Source organism: Rattus norvegicus, chromosome 4 (assembly GCF_036323735.1).
Source record: "Rattus norvegicus strain BN/NHsdMcwi chromosome 4, GRCr8, whole genome shotgun sequence".
NCBI classification, from domain to species: domain Eukaryota; kingdom Metazoa; phylum Chordata; class Mammalia; order Rodentia; family Muridae; genus Rattus; species Rattus norvegicus.
In genome coordinates this window covers 63,710,098-63,731,584 of record NC_086022.1, presented here as the reverse complement: position 1 = coordinate 63,731,584, position 21,487 = coordinate 63,710,098, and the positions used below count along the sequence as shown (strand labels likewise).

At 43.9% G+C, this 21,487-nt stretch overlaps 1 protein-coding gene across 8 annotated transcripts in view; it reads right to left on the bottom strand.

Moving 5' to 3' along the window:
* The window catches only part of Lrguk (leucine-rich repeats and guanylate kinase domain containing), a 123,033-nt gene that overhangs the window by 5,879 nt on the left and 95,667 nt on the right, over positions 1-21,487 (bottom strand). For 2 of the 8 annotated variants that reach the window (XM_039107286.2, XM_063285745.1), the window contains exons 17-20: positions 16,071-16,159; positions 14,162-14,287; positions 11,699-11,847; positions 10,859-11,028 (exon numbers count right to left, since the gene is read on the bottom strand). In XM_039107286.2, the coding sequence (XP_038963214.1) occupies positions 11,024-11,028; positions 11,699-11,847; positions 14,162-14,287; positions 16,071-16,159 (369 nt within the window). In that variant the 3' untranslated portion in view covers positions 10,859-11,023. Of the gene's footprint in view, positions 1-6,671; positions 10,589-10,858; positions 11,029-11,698; positions 11,848-14,161; positions 14,288-16,070; positions 16,160-16,372; positions 16,978-21,487 lie in introns of those variants that run through there. The other 6 variants (XM_017592530.3, XM_063285744.1, XM_017592531.3 and 3 more) reach the window with 4 other exon arrangements.

Genomic DNA, 21,487 nt, shown 5'->3' with positions numbered 1-21,487 from the left:
AGAAGAATGGCAGCATTTTCCTAAAGCTTGAAACTCAGCAATGTTAAGCGATGCCTGTCTGATGTCTCTGTGGGAACTCGGTTTCGGCTGTCTCCAAGTTCCCGGGCTTACACGTTAATAAGGAGAAACACAGTTTGCAAGACCAATAAAGAAGATAAGTGGAAGTGACCAGAAGTGGAGAGGAATGAGACAGGGGACAGTAGAAGGTGGGACGGTGGTGGCATCTCTAGACGGGTTATAGATAAACTGATCAGAGATCTGGGCCAAGCCTGAACTGGAAGCGAGCCCCCCAGTCACCCGGACAAGGACTGTCCTTAGTCAGTCACGTGTGTGTAGACTTGATGCCGTCCTCCATTTACCAGCACTGTGCAAACACCAGAGCTTAGCTTTTCCTTCCTGTTTTTCTCTTCCTCATTTCTAAACCACGTTTTGTATTGACAGTCTTCAAGGATCTTTTCTTACATGAAGCAAGTAGAGTTGTTCTTGAGTGTATTGTTGGTTTTCTTTTCTTTTTCCTCATCTCATCTCATTTTTAAAGCCAAGTGTGGTAGTACACATCCGTGATCCCAGCACTTGGATGTTTGTGTGTGTGTGTGTGTGTGTGTGTGTGTATGTGTGTGTGTGTTTTGCCTGCAAGTATGTTCGTGCACCACCCAAGCACCGGTTCCCTGCAGAGATCAGAAAAGTGTATTGGATTCTCTGGAACCAGAGTTAAGGATAGACTTGAACCATACGGATGCAGGGAGCTGGACCTGAGTCCTCTGCAAGAGAAACAGGTGCTCTTACCACCGAGCCATCTCTCCAGCCCCAGTTTTTCTTAAGACAGGGTCACATGTATGTGACCTCCAGCTTACTACCCACCTGGCTCCATTCCCCCCCCCCCGTTCTGGGATTACAGGTGTGACCCACCACCCCTGGTTTGTGTGATACTGGGGATCGAATCCAGGGCTGGATGCGTACCAGTCAAGCATCCTCTCAGGTTATCTCCCCAGCCTATATTACTCTTTAGGTAATTCGGTGGCCTGAGTAAAGTATTTGGTAAATCTCACAGCTAGATCCGGAAGGTCGCTATGATTTATAACTACTGCCGTTTCCGAGAAAATAGATTACATAGCTGTTCCTAAGTTCAATGACCCAGTAAATATAAAATTTAAATATTCTACTGTGGCAATTGAGAATATTTTTGGCTTGACAATCCGTAGGAAGTACTGTGTCTTTTAGGAGTTGAGGCATTAGAAACATGCATTAGGATAATAGAGTTTTCAAGAGAACCTTATAAACTAGGGTGAAAATTAGATTTGGGGCTTTAGTGGCTGGGATTCTAATTTAACATGCTGTGGAATTCACCTCATCAAATGGCTAAACTAATCTCTCATGCCAACAACTGCCTGGGTTAATAAAAAAAAAAAACGGAGCTGTTTGCATGTTAATAAATAAGAGAAAATATAAAAAATGCCAACCTCTCTCCTTCCCAAGTGTAAGCTGCAGGTGACCCTAATGGAACCTCTTGGACGTGATGGCGGCATTCTAATTAGTGTACCGCACCGCTCGCATCTTTCATCATTCCCACTTAACGAGGCTGCTGCATGCGGGGTGAAAGCAGTGCTCCCCCAGGTTCTGTCTGATGCCGGGCTGATTGCTCTGACGGAGTAGATGTTCTTCCCGTGTTCATTTTACCACCTTCCTATACGGCTCCCTGTGCTAGCAGCATGGCTGGGGATGGGGCTGTTTTCATTAATTGCAAACTTCAGGAAACAGTTTTCACCTATGAGCACCTTTTTTTAAAAAAGGCATCCAAAAGGTAAGGCGCTGTGTGCATTCACAGATAGGCAGGCAGTGTGCCAGCCATCCTGTCAGGAGGAGTCATTGTTAAGGCGGTGGTATCTAATGGGGCTGGCACGGTTGAGGTGAAGAGGGCAAGTCCCTGGGAGCTCTCTCCCCTTTGTTCCTGTCATGGGTTCTGCCTGGACCCTGGGCTGAGAGACCATCTGACCACAGCCTTCTCTCAGTCCGTGCTGCTCTCTGCCTCAGCTAAGGCCCGGTCTTCAGGCCTTCCCATTTTCCTTCCAGGTTTTGGTCTGTTTTGCTAGGGAGATAATCTTATATACATGGAAACAGAGCGCGTGTTTGTTAGGTACAGATCTGTGTGTCCTCTGAGGTTTTCCTTGCTTTATTTTTATTCTTTCTTTTTCATGTTCACTCATTCACTCATTCATCCATTCATAACTGAAATCTGCTTAAGGGCTATTTTTCCCTTAAGATTTATGATTACATGTCTTAATGCATGTTTTTTTAAAAGAAACCATTTTTTAATTTAAAAATACTAATGGAAGCCTTGTTAAAAATTTCGCTGGGATTGCAGGCTCATCGGGAACAGCCCCAGAGAAAGCAGGGTGTAGGATACCACAGAGTGGCACCCCCAGCCACTCTGAGTATGGTAGTATTTCCATATTTCCCTAGTAGTTGATTATTTCAAAGCTCCCAGACATCTCTTCCCAAATGCAATTATAATAATAGCAATGATTATTTATTACATGGCAAGTACTTTTTCTGAACAATTCTGGAATGTGGTATAAATTTCTCTTGAAGACAGACATGGTTTCTTCCAAAACTGAGGTAGAGTGGCTAGTCATAGTCTTCCCTCCTGTGAGTCTGAGTTTCTACATGCACAGGGGTCTTGGGGCTAGAGACGTGGTTCAGTGAATAAGGTGTCATGCATAAGGACCTGGGTTCAAATCCCCACCACCCACGTAAAACCCAGGAATGGCATGCCCTCCCCTATAAACCAGAACCTGGGGAAGCCCAGTGAGCTTCAGTTTCAGTGAGAGACTCTGTCTGAAAACCAAGGTGGAGGATGATTAAGGGAGACTTCAGTCAACATCTGGCCTCCAGGAGCATCTGTGCCAATGAATATGAGGTCATCCTCAATGTCATGGCATCTCAGTCGGGCACCCTCATAGAAGGGGCAACTGGCTATGGTCTCTCAGCAGTCCTTCATGATCGGTGGGGAAAATGTATGTATTTATAAGAAGTGGCCACGGACGGGATCTTGGTAGGCTGTCTGGGGCGTTGACTCCGCTCCTGGTTGAGGAGTGGAGTCTTCTACCCACATGTAATTTCCTTCTGCTTCATCATTAGGGTCTCTAGAAAGAAGGCTAAGGAAAGAGCTAGCTCTGGTAAGGCTTCTGCTGACAATCTTCTGTAACCAACCCTGGATGTGTGCACCACATTTAGCCTAGCCTTCCCTGGACCTTCAGTGGGCAGCTACAGCCCTCATGGATTGCCGGGGCAGTGAAGGGATCCACCTGCCTGCCCACACAGACCTCAGCTGCCTCCGAGGGACACCATATTTTATCAAACCTAGGATCTTATAATATATACCGTCATCTTGCATTCTACCAAGCAAGAAAAACAGTGCCGTCAGTTCAACCATGGACTGCCATTGATTTAAAAATGTGCCCTGATTTTTACAGATATTAAAATGTGACAAATGTGTCTCAGAATCAGCAGGGAAATAGTTTTTTTTTTCCTTTCCACTTCATACCACTTGATTATTAATTCTATTTCAAGACCCAGTCACAGAGGGTGGGGATATGGAGCTAGAGGCCTACCTGCTATTCTAACCTGATTCATTACATCCCTCCCTCCCCCCACCCCCACCCCCCCGTTTTTCCCAACCCTTGGTTCTGTCAAATGAAATAGCCATCAATCCCCACGACTCAGCCTAACAACTGAAGAAGCAAAGAGCCAAGGAGACTGTCTAAGTCAAACTTGGCTGGTGCAGGATTTGAACTCAGGAATTCTGAGGGCAGTTTCACACAGCAATACACATTGCGTACTCAGACACAGCCTCTCCTATAAGGGCTTTAGTGGAGGTAAAGGAGAATCATGATGTCTGCATTATATAATCTACACTTCAGAGGGCGTGATAAGAAATGGCGCTGTCTGTTCAGAACATATGGAATGCCCAAGCTAAATGTGGCACACACATTCATTCGGGGCCTACTGGGGGGAAACGCCTCAAGTCATTCACAAGGAGGGTGCTGCTGTTTCTACAGCCACTTTCTTTTTTTTTTTTTTTTTTTTTTTTTTCTGGTTCTTTTTTTTCGGAGCTGGGGACCGAACCCAGGGCCTTGCGCTTCCTAGGTAAGCGCTCTACCACTGAGCTAAATCCCCAGCCTCGCCACTTTCTAACTTACTCTTAGGTCGCCTGAAGCTGTCAGTGAGACTTTGCTTCCTTCTTGGCTAATACTTCTTTGATTACACCGAATGTGCCTCCGTAAGTGCCATCAGACCTTTCTGGGAGGTGGCAGTAAGGACACACCTTCATCCACACAGACACATATCTATATGAACTTTGAAAACTCAGTGGTTTCTGGACATTGGAGCATAGACATATAAGTCACTTGACAGCATGGGACTGCCTGCCCATCCTATCCGTGAGTTACCGACTTTCCACCAAACACAGAGGCACAGCAGGAAGAAAACGTAACCCGGGAATAGAAGAAAAAATGTGTTAAACTGTCACCTTTATGCCATGCTGGAACAGAGAATTTGAGTGGACTTCTCTAGTTCTGTGGACATACTCTGAAATGCCTCTCCTCTTTCACTCTCTGCTCTATCTATAGACAATGGAGGCTGAGGAGATCACTCAAGCACTTACCAATGAAGAACGAGGTGCCATGGTGGGATCCCTAGCATGGTGTAAGAAGCCGGGCATGATGGCTCATGCCTGTGACCACACCACTGGAGAGATGGTTAGGAGGGGCCCTGGGGCATGCTGACTAGCTAGTACTGCTGAATTGGTGAGCTCTCGGTTCAGTGAGACATTGTCTCAAAAAGTATGGTGGAAGCCACACATGCCTCCCAGTACTACGGAGGCAGAGGCAGCTGATCTTGGTATTTGAGGCTAATCTGGTCTATAAAGCGAGTTCCAGGACAGCCAGAGCTATGTGGAGAAACCTTGCCCCAGAAATAGATAGGTGGATGGATAGATAGATGAATGGATGGATGGATAGATAGATGATAGATGGATAGATAGATGGATGGATAGACAGACAGACAGGATGATGGAAATCAACTGAAAAGGACACCTGACATCAACTTCTGACCTCCACATATTCTCTCTCTCTCCTCTCTCTCTCTCTCTCTCTCTCTCTCTCTCTCTCTCTCTCTCTCACACACACACACACACATACACACATACATACACATAACCATCACCACCACCACCACCAGGTACACAGATACATAAAAATATAAAAAGCTTTAAAAGACATTGAAAAATTAGTATTAAACATTGAAACTACTGAACAATTTCAGAAACAAATAGAAAAATACAAATCCTTAATATAAAGCAATATTAATATAAAATAGCTCTTAAAGGGATCACTTGGGGAAAATACTGAGTCTATTTCCTTCTGGTACCATGTATCAAACTGAAAGGAGGGAATTGGCTTGAGCCAGGCTGACTCCATGACAGGCTGTAAACTAGCAGTTCAGGAGTCCAGGCCTGAGTCTCTAACTCCCAGAACTGGGCAAGTCAGTTACTGAAACAGCAGCAGACTTAAGCCAAGAGGTCAAGAGCTACCCCTACTTGGCATGAAGCAAAAATAGTTTAGATCATAGCATCCCCCAGACCCCAGAGATAGAACCCACCAATAAAGATACAGATCACCTACCCCTCCCTCATGTTCTTTTTGGATTTAAAACTAAATGTGAGAATTCAGTTGGGGTCCTTCCATCCTGATGGAATTGGGTCCCTGCGAGCAGAAATAAACTCTATTTTTACATACTAATTGAAGTATCATTCTTCATCGATTCACGGACCCTCACAGAACCCAGGGCCTTTACATGACAAGCAAGCATGCTACCACTGAACTATGTCCCCAGCTCTTGCTTATTTTGAAGCGGGATCCCTCTGTGATGCTGACTGGCCTTGAAGTTGTTATGTGGCCCAGGCTAGCCTCGATCCCGTCATTGTTCTTTCTTCATTGGCTTCCCTAGTGACACAGGCATGCACTGCCAACCATACAGCGCCTATCACTCTTAATTAGAGGCACAATTTTAGGAGTGTGAAGAAGAAACAAAGATACCTTAATTTACATGACAAATTACAGGGTAGGGAAAATCCACCTTCTAAATTACTGTGAGTGAAAGGAGCAATGTGTGCAGCAAGAGGCGTGAACTAATCACTGAGATGGAGAAAACTAAACAAACACACCACCAACAAAACCAAACTGCAGCCCCAGCAATCCCAGGCCCACCTGAAAATATACAGCACTATGACAGAAACAGGACTGGATGTGTACTAAAACTTATAAAAAGAGGCAGTCTTGTTCCATAATCGAAGTAAAAGACAGACTGGGGTTTGGTTAATAAAAGGAAAACCAGGCAGACCAAAATTAAATTGCAATCAAAGACTTAGATTAAAAGGAGAGGCGAGCGGAGCAGAGAAGAGAGAGCAGAGGTGGAAGTGTTACCAAGGGAAGTTCAAAGCCAAACCATCCCACAGAACAAGGAACAAAGGGGCCCTTTGATAGTAAAACAAGAAGAAATCTGTGAACTCGAAACAGTGGCGCTGAGCACTTATGGGCTGATTAACATAACATCAAAATTGATGTAACAAAAACTATTTTAGACAAAAGAAAAGAGAGGCTGAAACATAATTATTATGTAGCACTAAATACTGTTATCTTGTATGCTAGAGCAAACTGATAAAAAAAAAGGATGTATCTGGCCATTTAAATAGCACAATTAACAAAGCTTAATTAGAGAGTAGCAATATTTTACATACTAGATTTTTTCCAGTTCCTCTGATGGCTTTTCAAAACCTTAAGGAAATAGTACACAAAAATTTATAAAGGTTTTTAAAATGTAAGCTATTGTTTAAAATAGCTTACATTTACTCATAATACACCCCCAAAATTCTGAAAGTAACCATAGGCCGCCAAAGAGTGAAAGTCTGAGGAACTTTCTAGCGTTAGACTTTTCAGGATGGTAGCCCTCAATCTCATACAGCTTCGTCACATTCAAGGGCTCAACAGCTTCTAAGCAAATGGCTATCACATGACCAACACAGATGCCTCTGCACGTTTCACCACAGAAAGCTTTCTTTCTTGGACACCGAGTATTGCTTTCAGAAATCAGAATTCATGAACACACCACCGCAAACACCACAGAAGAAAACAGACATAAAAGTCCATTTAAAGTAGACACGGTCTAATGCAATGGACTGGTATATCAGAAGGTATAACAACCAAGGGCTAAATACTTAGTATTTGATATATTAGTTCATGGAAAGTATAGGGGAAAGCTAATATTTTAGACTAGAAAAAACAAGAGTGTGAATCTGTGGTGTGACTAAAAAGTAAAAACTAACAAGTATATAAAAATAGTAAGCCTAGGGGCTGGAGAGATGGCTCAAGTGGTTAAGAGCACCGGCTGCTCTCCCAGAGAACCCGGGTTCGATTCCTAGCACCACATGGAGCTCCACAGCCATCTGTAACTCCAGTGTCAGGGGCTCTGAACTCTTCTGGTCTCTGCAGGTTTCGAGTGCGCATGGGGCACAGACAGGCCTGTGGGCAAATATTCCCACATTCAACAAAGTAAGCCTATTCAGTAAGACAAACATATTTTCAAATGCCAAAGTCAGTGATGATTAAATAATTATGTTAATAGTGTACTTGATGCTAATGAAGGTGTGGTGAGAGGACCACTCATAAGCTACCTGAAGGCAAAAAAAAAAAAAAAAATCTTAAAATTCTGACAAAATCATTCTAGAAAGCTCCTTCTAGATTCCAGCAAAGTGACTAAACGGCTGCATACTGGAGTCACCTTGGAGACTCCACCAATCAGGTACCTGAGCCTCCATCCCCAGACAGTTTTATTCAACTGGCTTGAGATAGCGTCTGGGCGTTGGTATTTTTCACATTACAGAAAGTCTGATACACAGACCAGGCTGAGCGCCACTCTGCTAGAGAGACGGTTTTGGGGACAGAGACAGCCTATGGGAGCAGGGCATGGAAAATGAGGGCATCCATAGCCTGGATTACCATGTACAGCTTCACCAGTCATCAGGATGGCTAGCCAGCAATACATCCACTTGGGGGGACCTCATCAAGGAAAGGGTCAAGGCAGAGGACCGCTGAGACTGACTCCAGACCAGGGAGCATTTGGCTTAGGATGTCCTTTTTATGAAGAGAACTAATGCTTCCTTAAAGAGAGGGCTGATACAATTGACCTAGAGTGGCTGGAATGATGGGGCTAGGGGAACAGAGTCTGGCAAACAGGATCTATTCAAGATTGAGTTCTTGCAGGATCCAGATGACACCTCATTATGTTTTGAACAGTTGTGGCTTCCTGGAAGCTAGATGTGATCCAAGATGAAAAGCTAGAGGGGGAGAAACTTCAGGTGGACTGAAATTATTTTAAATGGATGGGGGGATAAGTTTCCTTCACGTGCGAGTTTAAGCTTGTGGCATGAGGTCATCCTGCTTACCACATGCTATGATCAGACACGGTAGAGACCTAATGGCCAATGCAGAATTGCTAGAGGGTAGAACCAACTGGCGTGATGAGACAGCGAAGTTCCGCCTGCATGAATAGATTGGTGCTGTCAGACAGGAAGTACACTTCCCTTTGGCCTGGATCAAAATGGTTGTAAGATTATCTAAAGTCATCAAGTTTTGCAATCAGAAGAAATCCAGTGCTAACCAACACAGTGCTGATCAGGGATGCACCTTGAGAAGCCGTAGCAAGCAGCTGTGATTAGTGTGTCGTTTTTCTCAAGGCGCCTGAGAACAGACAGTCTTTCTGTACAAGGCAGGCAGGCAAGTAAGGGAGAGTCCAGCAGGTGCCAAGTTGCCAATTCTGTAGTGACACTGCCCCTCCCCCAAGCAATATCTCTGATTAATTACAGGAAGATGAACATCAGAAGGAGTGCTTATAATAGGAACTTATAGATCTTATCACTAGTGCCAACAGGGATCTTTCTTAAACGATGTCTAGCGTCGTTCCAGCACCGCAGGAAGGGGTAGGTCCCCTCAGGAATGAGGAGGAGGAGCTCATTACTGCTTCCCACGTGACAGGTTCTGACACTGTGGAGAAAGGGCAGTGGTGAAAGGCTGGCTTTCTACAAGATTTCTTAGGGCTCTGATCTCATCCACGGGCTATCAAAAAATGGTAGACACTTAGCAGGCGGGACTCAGAAAGGATTAGGTCCTTGGGAGAATATTCTTGAATACTGTATCTTGTGCCTGGGCCTTTCTTTCCTCTCCCTTTGCTTGCTGGTGATCTTGAGGTGAATAGGGCAGGGGAGTGGAGTCAGGGGAGCTTTGTCCCAAGGATTCTGTCTTGTCTCAGGCCCCAAACAGCAGATCCTGATAACCACAGTATGAAATGGAAACCAAAACCAATCCTCCTTTACACTGTTTATCTCACACTTGGTCCCAGGGGAGACAGCTGACTAACACAGACTTTAGTCTCCTCCAAATTGGGAGCAAGGTAAGAAAAGACGAAATAGTGGATCATGTTAAGCCCGAGTCTCTGTTATGGAGGGTATTGGCAGGGCTGACAGGTTAAGATGGGGCTGTCAGTAAATAATAAAAATAGTCAACAAATAGTCTGTATTATGCAGAGGGTCTCAGTCCCACTGGTCATCAACACGTGGAGAAGAGGCTATTTATCAACCCAGAAGGATATGTTTCAACATTTTCACAGTGAGGATAGCCTTTTGGGCACACGTAAACTGAATATCAGCGTTAAGTACTCAATATTTACTTCCTGTAAATACCATGGAGTAAGATCACAAGGATAATGAAAGTTGTTGCAAAATATTTCTAATAACAGGTATATAATTAGTCTGGAAAGGGTGAAAAAGAAATGTGATATTTTTTTATTCCTTACTGGTACTAAAGAGCTCTCCCAAATTATATTAATTCTCTTTGAGAGATGCAGTTGATATCATGTTGGACACAAGTTAAATGGTGCTCTACCATGTTTTCATAATTAGAATAAAAACATTCATATTTTAAGCGAATCATCATAGTCCTGGAAATCTGAACCACACAATCCTAGTTAGGTAAGCCCAAAGAACCCATTGTGCATAAAATGAAAAATGCAGGGAGACTTCGGAATCTTAGATCTCAGCATAGGAATCCGCCGGGAAAATCAGTTGTGGGAAGACAAAACTCAAGTGACATTTTTCAAAGGTAAGAATGACTAACATGGAAAACAAAAATCAATAAAAGACGCTCTTTAGAGAATCACAGTATAAATTGATCAAGAGATTTTGACTCTTCCTTTGGTCATGAGTTGTATGCACGGGAAACAGCTGAGATCCATGGCCAGATCAGACGGAAGGACTGAACTCTGTGAGAACAAGGGTTTCCGCTTTCATGTTTAGATCAGATGTCAACGGTGCTGGTCTGTTTGCCAGGATCCAAGATCTCGGTGCTGGTCTATCTTCGGCCATGTGGGATTGGAGGAAGGGTGGGTTTGGTGTTGGAACCCGGGTAAGTTATTGCGAGTGCAGACATTCTTTTGTGCTGGGCAACTTTATCCTGCATAGAGGATGTTACACGAAGTGCTGTAAAACGTCAAGAGGCAAAAAAAGGTAGTGCACGGAGTCAGTCCCTTGGTACACAAGGAAAATAAGTTTAGAATTCCTGCACCACAAAGGATCAGCGATAAATACCATGCCCAGAGTGGGTAGGAGGCCAGCATCACATGCACATGGTTGGACAGGATGGGCTTGTGTACACTTGCCTGGTGACCAGAAGCCTTTCGAGCAGGAGAAGGCACTACTGGGGGTTAAGTTAGGGCATCACATATGTGAGGCAAAGGATCTACCACAGTTGTTTGTTTGTTTTTATTTTGACTCTGTTAAGATTTATTTTGAACAATTTCCTACTGACAAAACCAGGGAAAGGGGAGAGCCGCTGCCTTCCATTATGGACCCGCTGGTGTCCCCACCAGATTCCAATGGATAGTTCCAATCCAGTGATTATACAGATGGTTCTGGTTAAACTAAATGTACCACAAAACAAAACCAAAGTCATGGATTTGAGGGAGGGATATGTAGGGAAATAGAGGTGAGTGGGATCTGAGAGACAAGTCAGCCTGTCTTTGCTTCCTGTAGGTAACAGCACACTGTGTCCTCGTGGCCAAGGCGAACTCTGACCTCTAGCTTCTTTTGTGATCCTCTGGTCACTCTCACGAGCGGGGGTTCAGCCGGGGCCTTCTCTATCTATTCCTAGGCAGAACATGGCCACACACATGTATGTAAAGGGGCAAGAAAGAGAGTGGATGGGAGGCATCGGGCCAGATCTTTCTACATAAAACCTGTCAGAATTCCACTACCCACAGGAGGAGATGGGGCAGCAATTTGAAATCCTCTGTGCTTCCCTTCACTTTTGCTGGATAGAGTCACCACAGATTTGTCCAGAGAGCATGTGTCCTGGCCCAGACCTCGGTAACCAGCATTGTGGCTTCTCTTCTAAGTTGCTAGGTGACCAAGGGCTAATTTCTAACCATTCTGAACTTAGTTTCTCTTCTGTAACTGTGGGGCACAAAACCTCACAGGGAGCCTCTGACTTGAAATGGTCATTTAATTTCTAATCATTGTCTAATCATTCTGACAACAGTCGGAAGCATAATTATGGTAGTATGAATAGACCTTAGGTAGAACAATACATACCTTTTAAGGCCCCATCGACTTCTAAGTCACTTCCTGCTGATCCTGGTCGAGAAGAAACCCCGCCCTCTGGAAGCTGAAAGGGGAGTTCTTTGAACCATGGACAAGTTTGAAATAATGTAGAATATCTTTGAGAAATATTGGAATCCTTGCTGTGGAAAAAATGAAAATGGTTTTGAGATTCAAAACTCTCATTGGCCATAAACTTTACACGCTTGACTTTACAGGACACTTTTATCAAGTAAGGTCAGTCGTTTACAAACCTCTACTGACCTAGTTAAACAGTGTCTGCAGCAAGTGACCCAGCTTTAATGTATACGAAATAGTATATATAACAGCAAAAACTCCTTACCCCTTGTGCAAACATGATGCTGTAAAATAGATATAACTGCTGATGTACAAGACAAGGAAGCATAAATCCTGTGTGCAGGAGCTTAGAAATAAGTGTGTGTGTGTGTGTGTGTGTGTGTGTGTGTGTGTGTGCGTGCACGCGCATGTATGTTCATATGGGTGTGTGTGTGTAAGAAATAAATTTGTTTTTATATAATATCTAATTCATAGTGTTTTGTCAGAGCAACTTCAATAGACTAAGACATAACCAATTCTGCAAATTATCTCCATTTCACAGTGAGATAACTGACCGAATAGTAAGTACAGTTTTTAGGATTTTGATCTAAGTACCTGTGCTGGGTAGTTTGTTACAAACTGGAGTCACCTGGGAGACTACAAGAAAGCAGTCTGATCAAGTCAGGGGGAGCAAGCCAGTAAGCAGCATCCCTCCATGGCTTCTACATCAGGTCCTGTGTTCCGATTCCTGCCCTGACTTCCTTCAGCCACTGACTGTTATCTATGTGGAGACTGAAACAAGCCCTTTCCTTCCCAAGTTACTTCTTGTCAGTATGTTACCACAGGAACAGAAAGGCAAACTGAGACAGATTCGGGCTGATTTCCCAACAAAATCTAGGCCCTCTCATAGTCTCTCTGTGTCTCTGTCTGTCTCTCTCTCTTTTAAAATAATAAGAAGCTTTGCTAATTCAGCAAGCAGGAGATGCTCCATGACCTGAAACTCTTGCAATTACAAGCTAGGTCCAACGCTATGTCCCTTATATATCCATTTGTCCCAAGCTCACTTCCCTTATGAACAGTGTATAACTTTTGCTCACTTATTCAATAAGAGCTTTAGTATTTTTCAAGGTACTTTGCGTGAATTCTTTATTAATATTAAATGGTTGTAAGTAATCAAAAACATTTTTGCCTTCTCATTTATATTTTTCAGTGTCTCCAACAACATGTTAGGAACATTCAAATTCATTTTTTTATTATATGTGAGAGTGAGCACATGTGCAGGCACGCATGAGCCACAGAGCATGCGTGGAAGTAGAAGACAACTCTGTGGAGTTGTTGTCCATGTTCCTCCTTTCTGTGGGTTCCGGGGATCGAGCTCAGGCCATCAGCTTCAAATAGCGAGTGGCTTGCCTGCTATGCCATCTTGCCAACCATTAGTGACATTTAAATGAAAAAAAAAAACCTTGTGTGATTATGTTTTTGTGTGTGCATGTGTGTGATATAGTGTACATACATGTATGTGTGTATGCATGTGGAAGCCAGAAGTTGATGTTGATCTTGAATGTCTTCTTCAAATTGATTGATTGATCAAATTATTTATTCAATTCTTATTTTTTTTTGAGACAAGGTCCCTCACTAGACTTACTCAGCAAGATGGCTTGGCCAGCAAGCCCCAGGGGTCCTTTTTTGTGTCTTCTCAGGTGTCGGATTAAAGGTATGTACTGCTGTGCCCAATTTTGGGTGCTGGGGATCCAAATTCAGGTCCCTATGCTTGTGTGGCAAACACTTTGCCCCCTAAGCCACCTCCCCAGCTCGCTCTAAATAAAAATTTAGGCAACCTGTTGTATGCAGCTTTTGTACTGCTTTTTGACATATTAGAACATTGGGACCTTGAAATGGCCTTTTAAATGCCAGCCATCGGTCGATAATGCACTAATCAGAGACGTTGGTTGCAAATTACAGGTACCGAGCTGGCTCATGTCGATATTAAAGAGGATGGTGTCGAAAAGCTATTGGATGCCTTCGGGATCAGTGGAAACCAAGAGAACTTCATTAAATGCTGGACAGGGACAAAGGTAAGCCAGGAGTCAAGGACATAGCCGAGTCACAGCACAACGGAGACTAGAGGCCTATTACCCTCCACTCTACCAGAAAGAATGCCTGCAGTGCTGTCGGGTTCTTGCTTTATCTGCTGCTGGGTGGAATATCTACACTTGCTCTGCCTTATTGTGTCCCTCCCCAAGAATACAAAGGAGGCGCCGTGTGCTCTACAAAGTCTGCTCCTCACAAATTTTAGTGACAGGTGGGCCCCCTGAACAGTTTCAGAATTTCTCCAAAGCTTACAAATGGAAACCACGATTTTAACAAACCTGTTGAAAACAACTGTTCAATTCAACTAACCTTGTTTCAGGGTATGGTCCAAAGGGGGCTTTAACGTGATCTTCGCAGAGCTCAAAGGTTTTCTGTAGTTCATCTATTGTTGCAAAATACTGATGGCCACTGACAGTAGGTATTGGTACTGGGCCCCTGAGAACAGACAGAATCCTATAGTTTTATCACATATACAGACAGGCGAAATCTTAATATTGACCATTGTTTCTACAGAACTACATATTCCAGGGAATTACTCACTTCAGGACTTGCCTTGCCTGGCGGCATCATTGCAGCCCAACTTGAAGAGGAAACACATTGTGCTGGGAACAGTCCTCATCCATCCAATCACTGATCTTGAGGATTGTGCACCTACTCCATTATAACCCTTGTCCACTTAGGTCTAACCATATAGCAATGTACTAATTGCTAGAAGAACTGAAATGGGTATCTCCCTATCTTGTGTATAGTCTAATTCTTTGAAATGGTCCACAAGTAAGACATTTCTGAAAACTCTAGTATTATACTCTGAATTAAATACTAGGTATGAAATACTACTTTTCCTCTATTCAGAGGTGTACGGTTTATGTGACTGCTCCCTCGGGTTGCCTTTCAGGAAAATACAGTCACTGGCCATGCCCAGACCCTGTGCACTCATGGCAGCCTTGCTAGAGATGCTGTGTACACAGCAACCGACTCCACAGAAAGGAATAGAGGTCCACAGCATCCGTCTGCCTATGGCAGTGCATTCGGAGCTCAGACCTAAAACGTCTGATGGTGGGTTTGAAGAGGCACGGTGTCTGCCTCATGTAGGCCGCTCTCATGTAGGCCTAGCTTCAGACACAGTGGGGGGCACTATCTTTTAGCTACCACCTGCCCACCCCGCCACCAGAACTCTGCATGTATCCTACAACCTGACATTTTGAATCTGACCACCCAAAGGTAACGTAATGTGGAAAAAAGTAATTACACTTTCTTTGATGTTATAGTAAAGACAAAATTTTAATATCACTTATATTGATTAATATTCCTAACATGTATCACAGACAAGAGAGGCAACATTGATACTGAAAAAATCAAATGGCTGTTAAGACTCAGTTTCCTGGGTATTTGCATTCATAACTTTACTAAAAAGAATTTCTGAATGCTCTAACTTGAGATTTGGTTATTGATCTTAGCAACTTTCTAAAACCTGGGGCTTTCTCCATTACTCAAACATTCCACACTTGATTTCAGACAAAAGGCCAGGACATAGTCATTACTCAAATATTCTAAAAGGTCACATAGAAGGGAGAATTCAGAGCACTGAAACCCATGACATTAATGAGAAAATAACAAGAAATATATAACCATCTCATGATCCGGTTACTTGGAGTTAAACTTAAAATGGCTCAGTGTGCCTTTTCATACATAGTAATTAATAAAGCAGTAACTGTTACAGCCAATACCACCTATGGTGCTCGCACTCTGTGGTGGGCACTGAGTAAAACATTTTACACCCAGGACCAAAAGTTCATGGAGTGCTAAGGTCCTTGTGCTTCTGAGCCTTCTGGCCTAGTGTGGAAAGGAAAAACTGAACGAGTGACCCCACGAATAATCCCCACTGTTTGGGCAGTGAAGACAGACAAGTACAGGGAACTCAACAGGATGTAATTAACTTCAGGCAAGAACAGCCGTGGTACAGGCTGACACTTATACTGGAACCCTAGAAGTGTCCTTCTGTTTTCAGTCAGTAGAACCACCCATTTCTAGTAGCTATGTCTTAAAACAATATACAAATGTCTACAACTTTCAGACAGAGTTTGATACTGGACCACAAGCATCCACTTGGGTGCAGAGCTCTCTGCTTATATTGATGACTGGGGTTCATTTGGTATACGTAGACATCGGAACATCAATCCCAGATCGCCAGGCATCAACCAGAGTAATAGATTACTACCTTTGAAACAGGAGTGTGTGATCACGGGGTGTCTTCCCCATGAGTGCCTGCCGGGCTGTCTCATGCTGTCTTTGGAGAGACTCTCTTTCCTAGGCAAGACACATGATCAGAAAATTAATGTGGAAAGGGTGTCAGATGATCAAAATAGCTATAATCATTTCCTCCTTACCAGAGGTTTCCAAGTACATGAGGCAAAAGGGGCTGGGGCTGGGGCGGGGGCGGGGCAGGGCAGACAAACATAGAAAACAATTAGCAGTTATTTAGCGGAAAGGTAAAAACAAATTTTATGAATAAGCCACATGCTCTGCAGACACAGAAGTTTAATTTGGAAGTTTTATTTGACAAATGACAATGTCAAGGTCTTTGCTTTGTGATTTTCCTTATTTATTTATTTATTCGGAGACAGATCGATCTCATGTATCTTAGCCCTGGTCTCACTAGGTAGTCAGATGGCCTTGAACTTCTGCTTCCTCTTCCGTCTCTCTGTGCTGGGATGTTAGACTCCTGCCGCCACGCCCAGGTCCTGCAGTGCTAGGATTCCAAGCCAGGCTATCTCTGCATGCTGGGCGAGCGTTCTGCAACTGAGCCCCGTCCAAGCCCACAATGCGACAGTTTTAATAGTACTTCATGGTCACGTGTTTTGGGCTTGTTTGAGGCAAGGACTTGCTGTCTGGTGCCGGCTGGCCTGGAACTCACTAAGTGGACCAGGTTTGCAGTGGTATCCGCTGCTTTGTCTCCCGAGTACTGTGAGGACAGACGTGCTGTCGTCATGCCAGGCCTTGACTTTTATTTTAAGCCATTCTTTTGAGATGATAGACTTCTGAAGGGCACAGGGTAGAGATGACTTTCATCTTCTCACATGAAGTAAATGATCGAACAAATATATTTAACCGGAATTAAGTACGACCTGAAAACAATGAAAATTACAGTTCTGCATTTCGCCATCATTATCACGATAAATACGTTAAAAACACTGGGTGGCAATATAGGAATGGAAAAGACAGTTTACCAAAAAATGGTTCATGATTTTGGCAAAAGGGAACATGGAAAACACAGAACTAAAATGGGGCGGGGGACATACGTGCAGTTTTACAATGGCTACAAGTGTTTCTAATCAGATCCTCCAATGGAATGTTGACCCCTTTAGCAACTGTTCAAATACTGGGACACTCCACTCTAAGCTCCCAGATATAAGATTCGTACTTTCCTAAAGACTTAGCAGGGTTGGGGATTTAGCTCAGTGGTAGAGCGCTTGCCTAGCAAGTGCAAAGCCCTGGGTTCAGTCCCCAGCTCTGAAAAAAGAGAGAAAAAAAAAAAAGAAGAAGAAGAGAAGGCATATTGTAGCATGCACTTTAACAGCGCGTGCATCCCAAGTACATTAACCACTGCTTGCAATAACTTGGTCTGAAACAAGCATAGGTGCTTTGATTTTCCATTTCGTGATCAGGAAGGCTGCAGAGGGAACAGCGGCAAACAAGCATGCAGGGTACAAACCTCAGTTAGTTACAGAGAGCCTTGGGAATTGGCATGGTGTCGTGCCTTTTAATGTCTTTGGGGAAATTTTTTTTCAAGATTAGATCTTTTGAGAATGACGCTGATGTGGTTCTGTGTACCTGTAGGAGTGGCTCTGCTCTGTCCTAATGTCACAACTGGCACACTGGACATCTCTGCAAAAGAAGGTGCATCCCAGAGACCAGGCATCTCTTGGGTCACTACATCACTACTGCACGCCCTGCACACAGCACAGAGCTGAGGCTCAGTAATTATTTTTGCTCTATAGCAGAGTGGATGGTGCTTCCCTTTCCAAAGCTATCTGGGGCCCAACTTACTGTCACTGCTCCTATCTTGACAAAAGTTGACTTTAAGTGTTTGGATTTAAAATTATTTTTAGAGCCGGACTCATGGGAGCTATTGTGAGCTCACTGGAAACAGGCTCTCAGATGGACACTTATTTACCAAGACCACTTCCTCTTTCTCTGGCCATGCGCTCTGATCTCGAATGCCCGTCCCCTACTTTTCAGCTGCCCTGCTGCCAGACCCCGAGCTTGATTGATGGGCCTCTGCATGACAGATCTGATGGATGCAGAGGTAACGTGGGTCACCAATGACAACAGCCTCATTCAAGATGGACAGAGGTAGGCAGGGGGCAGTGGGGGAGAAAAACATGCGTGCTGAGAGCTGAAGGAGGCGTGATGAGGTGAGAAAGGAAGCCCTATTCTAACCCCAGAGGAAAATCTGTAACTCCACAGATGCGTCTAATGGCTTCACATTGAAACACTACACACTAACCAACTCTGTGAATATTCTGTTTTTAGAATGATTTATGTGCTCTTTCTTCTTAAATTAATACTGCTACATACATATGTGCCATGAGAGGGGCAGGGTGTGTCACTGTGTGTGTGTATGTGTGTGTGTATGTGTGTATGTGTGTATGTGTGTATGTGTGTGTATGTGTGTGTGTATGTGTGTATGTGTGTGTGTATGTGTATGTGTGTGTATGTGTATGTGTGTGTATGTGTGTGTGTATGTGTGTGTATGTGTGTATGTGTGTGTATGTGTGTGTGTATGTGTGTATGTGTGTGTATGTGTATGTGTGTGTATGTGTGTATGTGTGTGTATGTGTGTGTATGTATGTGTGTATGTGTGTGTATGTGTGTGTATGTGTATGTGTGTGTGTATGTGTGTGTATGTTTGTGTATGAGTGTGTGTATAAGTTGTAAGACTTTGTGCAGCTGTTGCTCTTTCCATATTTTTTATTTAAAAGGTTTATATAAGATATATTTTGATCATATTCTTTCCCCTCCTCCAACTCCCAATTCCTCCTACCTCCCTACCCATCTCTCAAAATACCTCAAAAAACCAAATCATAACAATAAGATAGAAAAATACAAAAATACAAAAGGAAACACATAAAAACCATGGCGCTCATTTTATGTTGGCCAATTACTCGTGAGTGTGGGGCCTGCCCTGGAATGTCTTGATAGTCCCAGCAATGCTCTATCAGAGAGAACTTATTTTTCCTTTCCCAGCAGCTATCAGTTGCAAATAGCTTCTTGGTTGGGCCCTTTCTCTGTACTGGGGTTTTGTCTGTTTGAACCTGTGTAGGTCTTGTGTGTGCTGTCACGGTGTCTGTGGGTTTGTATGAACACCAGTCCTGTTGTGTCTGGAAGAAGCTGTTTCTTTTGGTCATTGACCACCTCCGGTTTGCAGTTTTCCAGTCTTTCTTCCACACAGATCCCAGAGCCTTGAGGAGGGTTGATGAAGACATCCTGTTTAGGACTGAGTGCTCCGAAGTCCCTCATTCTCTCCGTGCTGTCAGCTGTCTCTGTGTCCCCAGCCACTGCAAGGAGTCTCTCTGTTGAGAGCTGAGCAATGCACTGATCTGAGTCCTGGCTGATTGTTGTGACCTCCGTACTTCCAAGAGTTCCAAAATGCCCCTACCCACTGAGCCGCCTTGCCGGCTCCTTTTGGTTATTACTCAGCACCATACAAATTCATTACGCTTTGCCCTGAATCACACTACGCTCAATCACTTACTGCTGCAATTTCTCCTAAATTCTTTTTATTATGATGAGAATTTGACTCTCGATCATGTCATAGCTGGACGATAACTCCTCCCAGTGGTCTGTCAATGAGGTCTGTACTTTTGTTTTCGTTTTGAGGTGCTGGGGATAGACTCTCAGGTGCACATGCTAGGCAGTGCTCAATCCCTGAGCTAACTGCTCCCCACTCCTAGTCCCCAAATAAATTTTGGAGCTCCCATTGCCTCTGCATAAAAATACACAGCAACCATAACTTCCTCCCTGCACTCATACAGGCAACTCTAATTACACCCAGTGGGCCACACACACCGAGTACATGTGGGAGGAGGAGATGGACTTGTTAGGAAAAAGGAAGGCTTTAGTGGGAAGGGGTGAGGGATGAGAGGGGAGAAATGGGGGATGATGGGAATGGCTAAAATTCTTATCATGCTTATATGAGACTGTCAAAGAATAAAAACTAGGAGCTGAATAGCAAAATCAAAACCATATCAAACATTCTACAAAACCAGGAGCCAAAATACCCCCTCAAGCCCAGAGCTAAAACCTGGGAAGGGCGTCCCCACCCTCTACCAGTGAGTGGGGATGGACTTCCAGTGCATGCTAAAGGAACTGAATGCACTAAAACTCTGAAGCCGCCTCACTGGGGTTCTTTTTTGAGGACAGCTCCCACACTGTGTTAGTTATTTTTCTGTGGCTGCAATAGAACACCATTACCAATGCAAGGGTTCACTGGGGCTTATGGTTCCAGAGGGTCCATATGAGAACAGCACCGCAGCAGGGAGCTCCAGGCTGAGAGCTGGGGGTTCACATCTAAACAACAAGTGGGAGGGAGGGAGGGAGTGAGAGGGGGGGGAGGGGGTAAGAGAGAGAGGGGGGAGGGGGTAAGAGGGGAGAAGGAGGGAAGGAGAGGGAGAGGGAGAGGGAGAGGGAGAGGGAGAGGGAGACCCACAGAAGGATCCAATTGATGATCAAGTATTCAGACGCCTGTGGATATGGGGGATGTCTCATTCCAACCACCACACACACCAAGAGCAGCTGAGAGAATGGAATACAAATTTAATAGGACAAATTCAACAGGAAAAAAAACTGCCAGGAGATCTCAGGAGGGGAACTGATATCGATTTTAGGGTTGTTTGAAGGAACCATGGTCACTTCACAAACTCTCAGAAAATTAATTTCATGTAGATGGGCAATAGAAGGTATTTAGTTAAATTTCATATGCGGCTATCCTAAGAGAAAAAATAAAAGTGAACACCAGCCCTTCAGACAAAGCTTTCATATAAAACATCAAATCTGTAATCTGCTGTTTCAAAGTAAACACAAAGACATAAGTGAAAGACTCAAGGCATTAAAGAACAAATAAAATTATAATTAAAAGCCAACAAATACGGTGGCAGAACTCAAGAATGAACTAGAAATAAAAGGGAAAAGATTACTACAGAAACAACTGAATCAGAAGAAATTCAAGAATGAGAAAGGGGGGAAAAGAGGGAGAGGGAGAGGAGGAGGGGAAGGGAGGAAGGGAGAGAGGGAGGGAGGGAGGGAGAGAGAGAGAGAGAGAGAGAATGGATTAAGATAACTAGAAAGTGAAGAAGAAGAAGAAGAAGAAGAAGAAGAAGAAGAAGAAGAAGAAGAAGAAGAAGAAGAAGAAGAAGAAGAAGAAGAAACCCTGAAAATCCAAAAGAAAGAGTTTGAAGAATCTGGGAGAAAAGGAGAGATATTTCAGGTGTGGAGACTCAACATGCAAACGCTACACACACTGACAGGAATAAGGGACACTGTGGCCTGAACACAGTGCCTAAGAGTGGAACGGACCGGGCATCAGCCTGTGAGAACTCAGGAAATTGTTTTTTAGCTTTTTCTGTACACAGAATA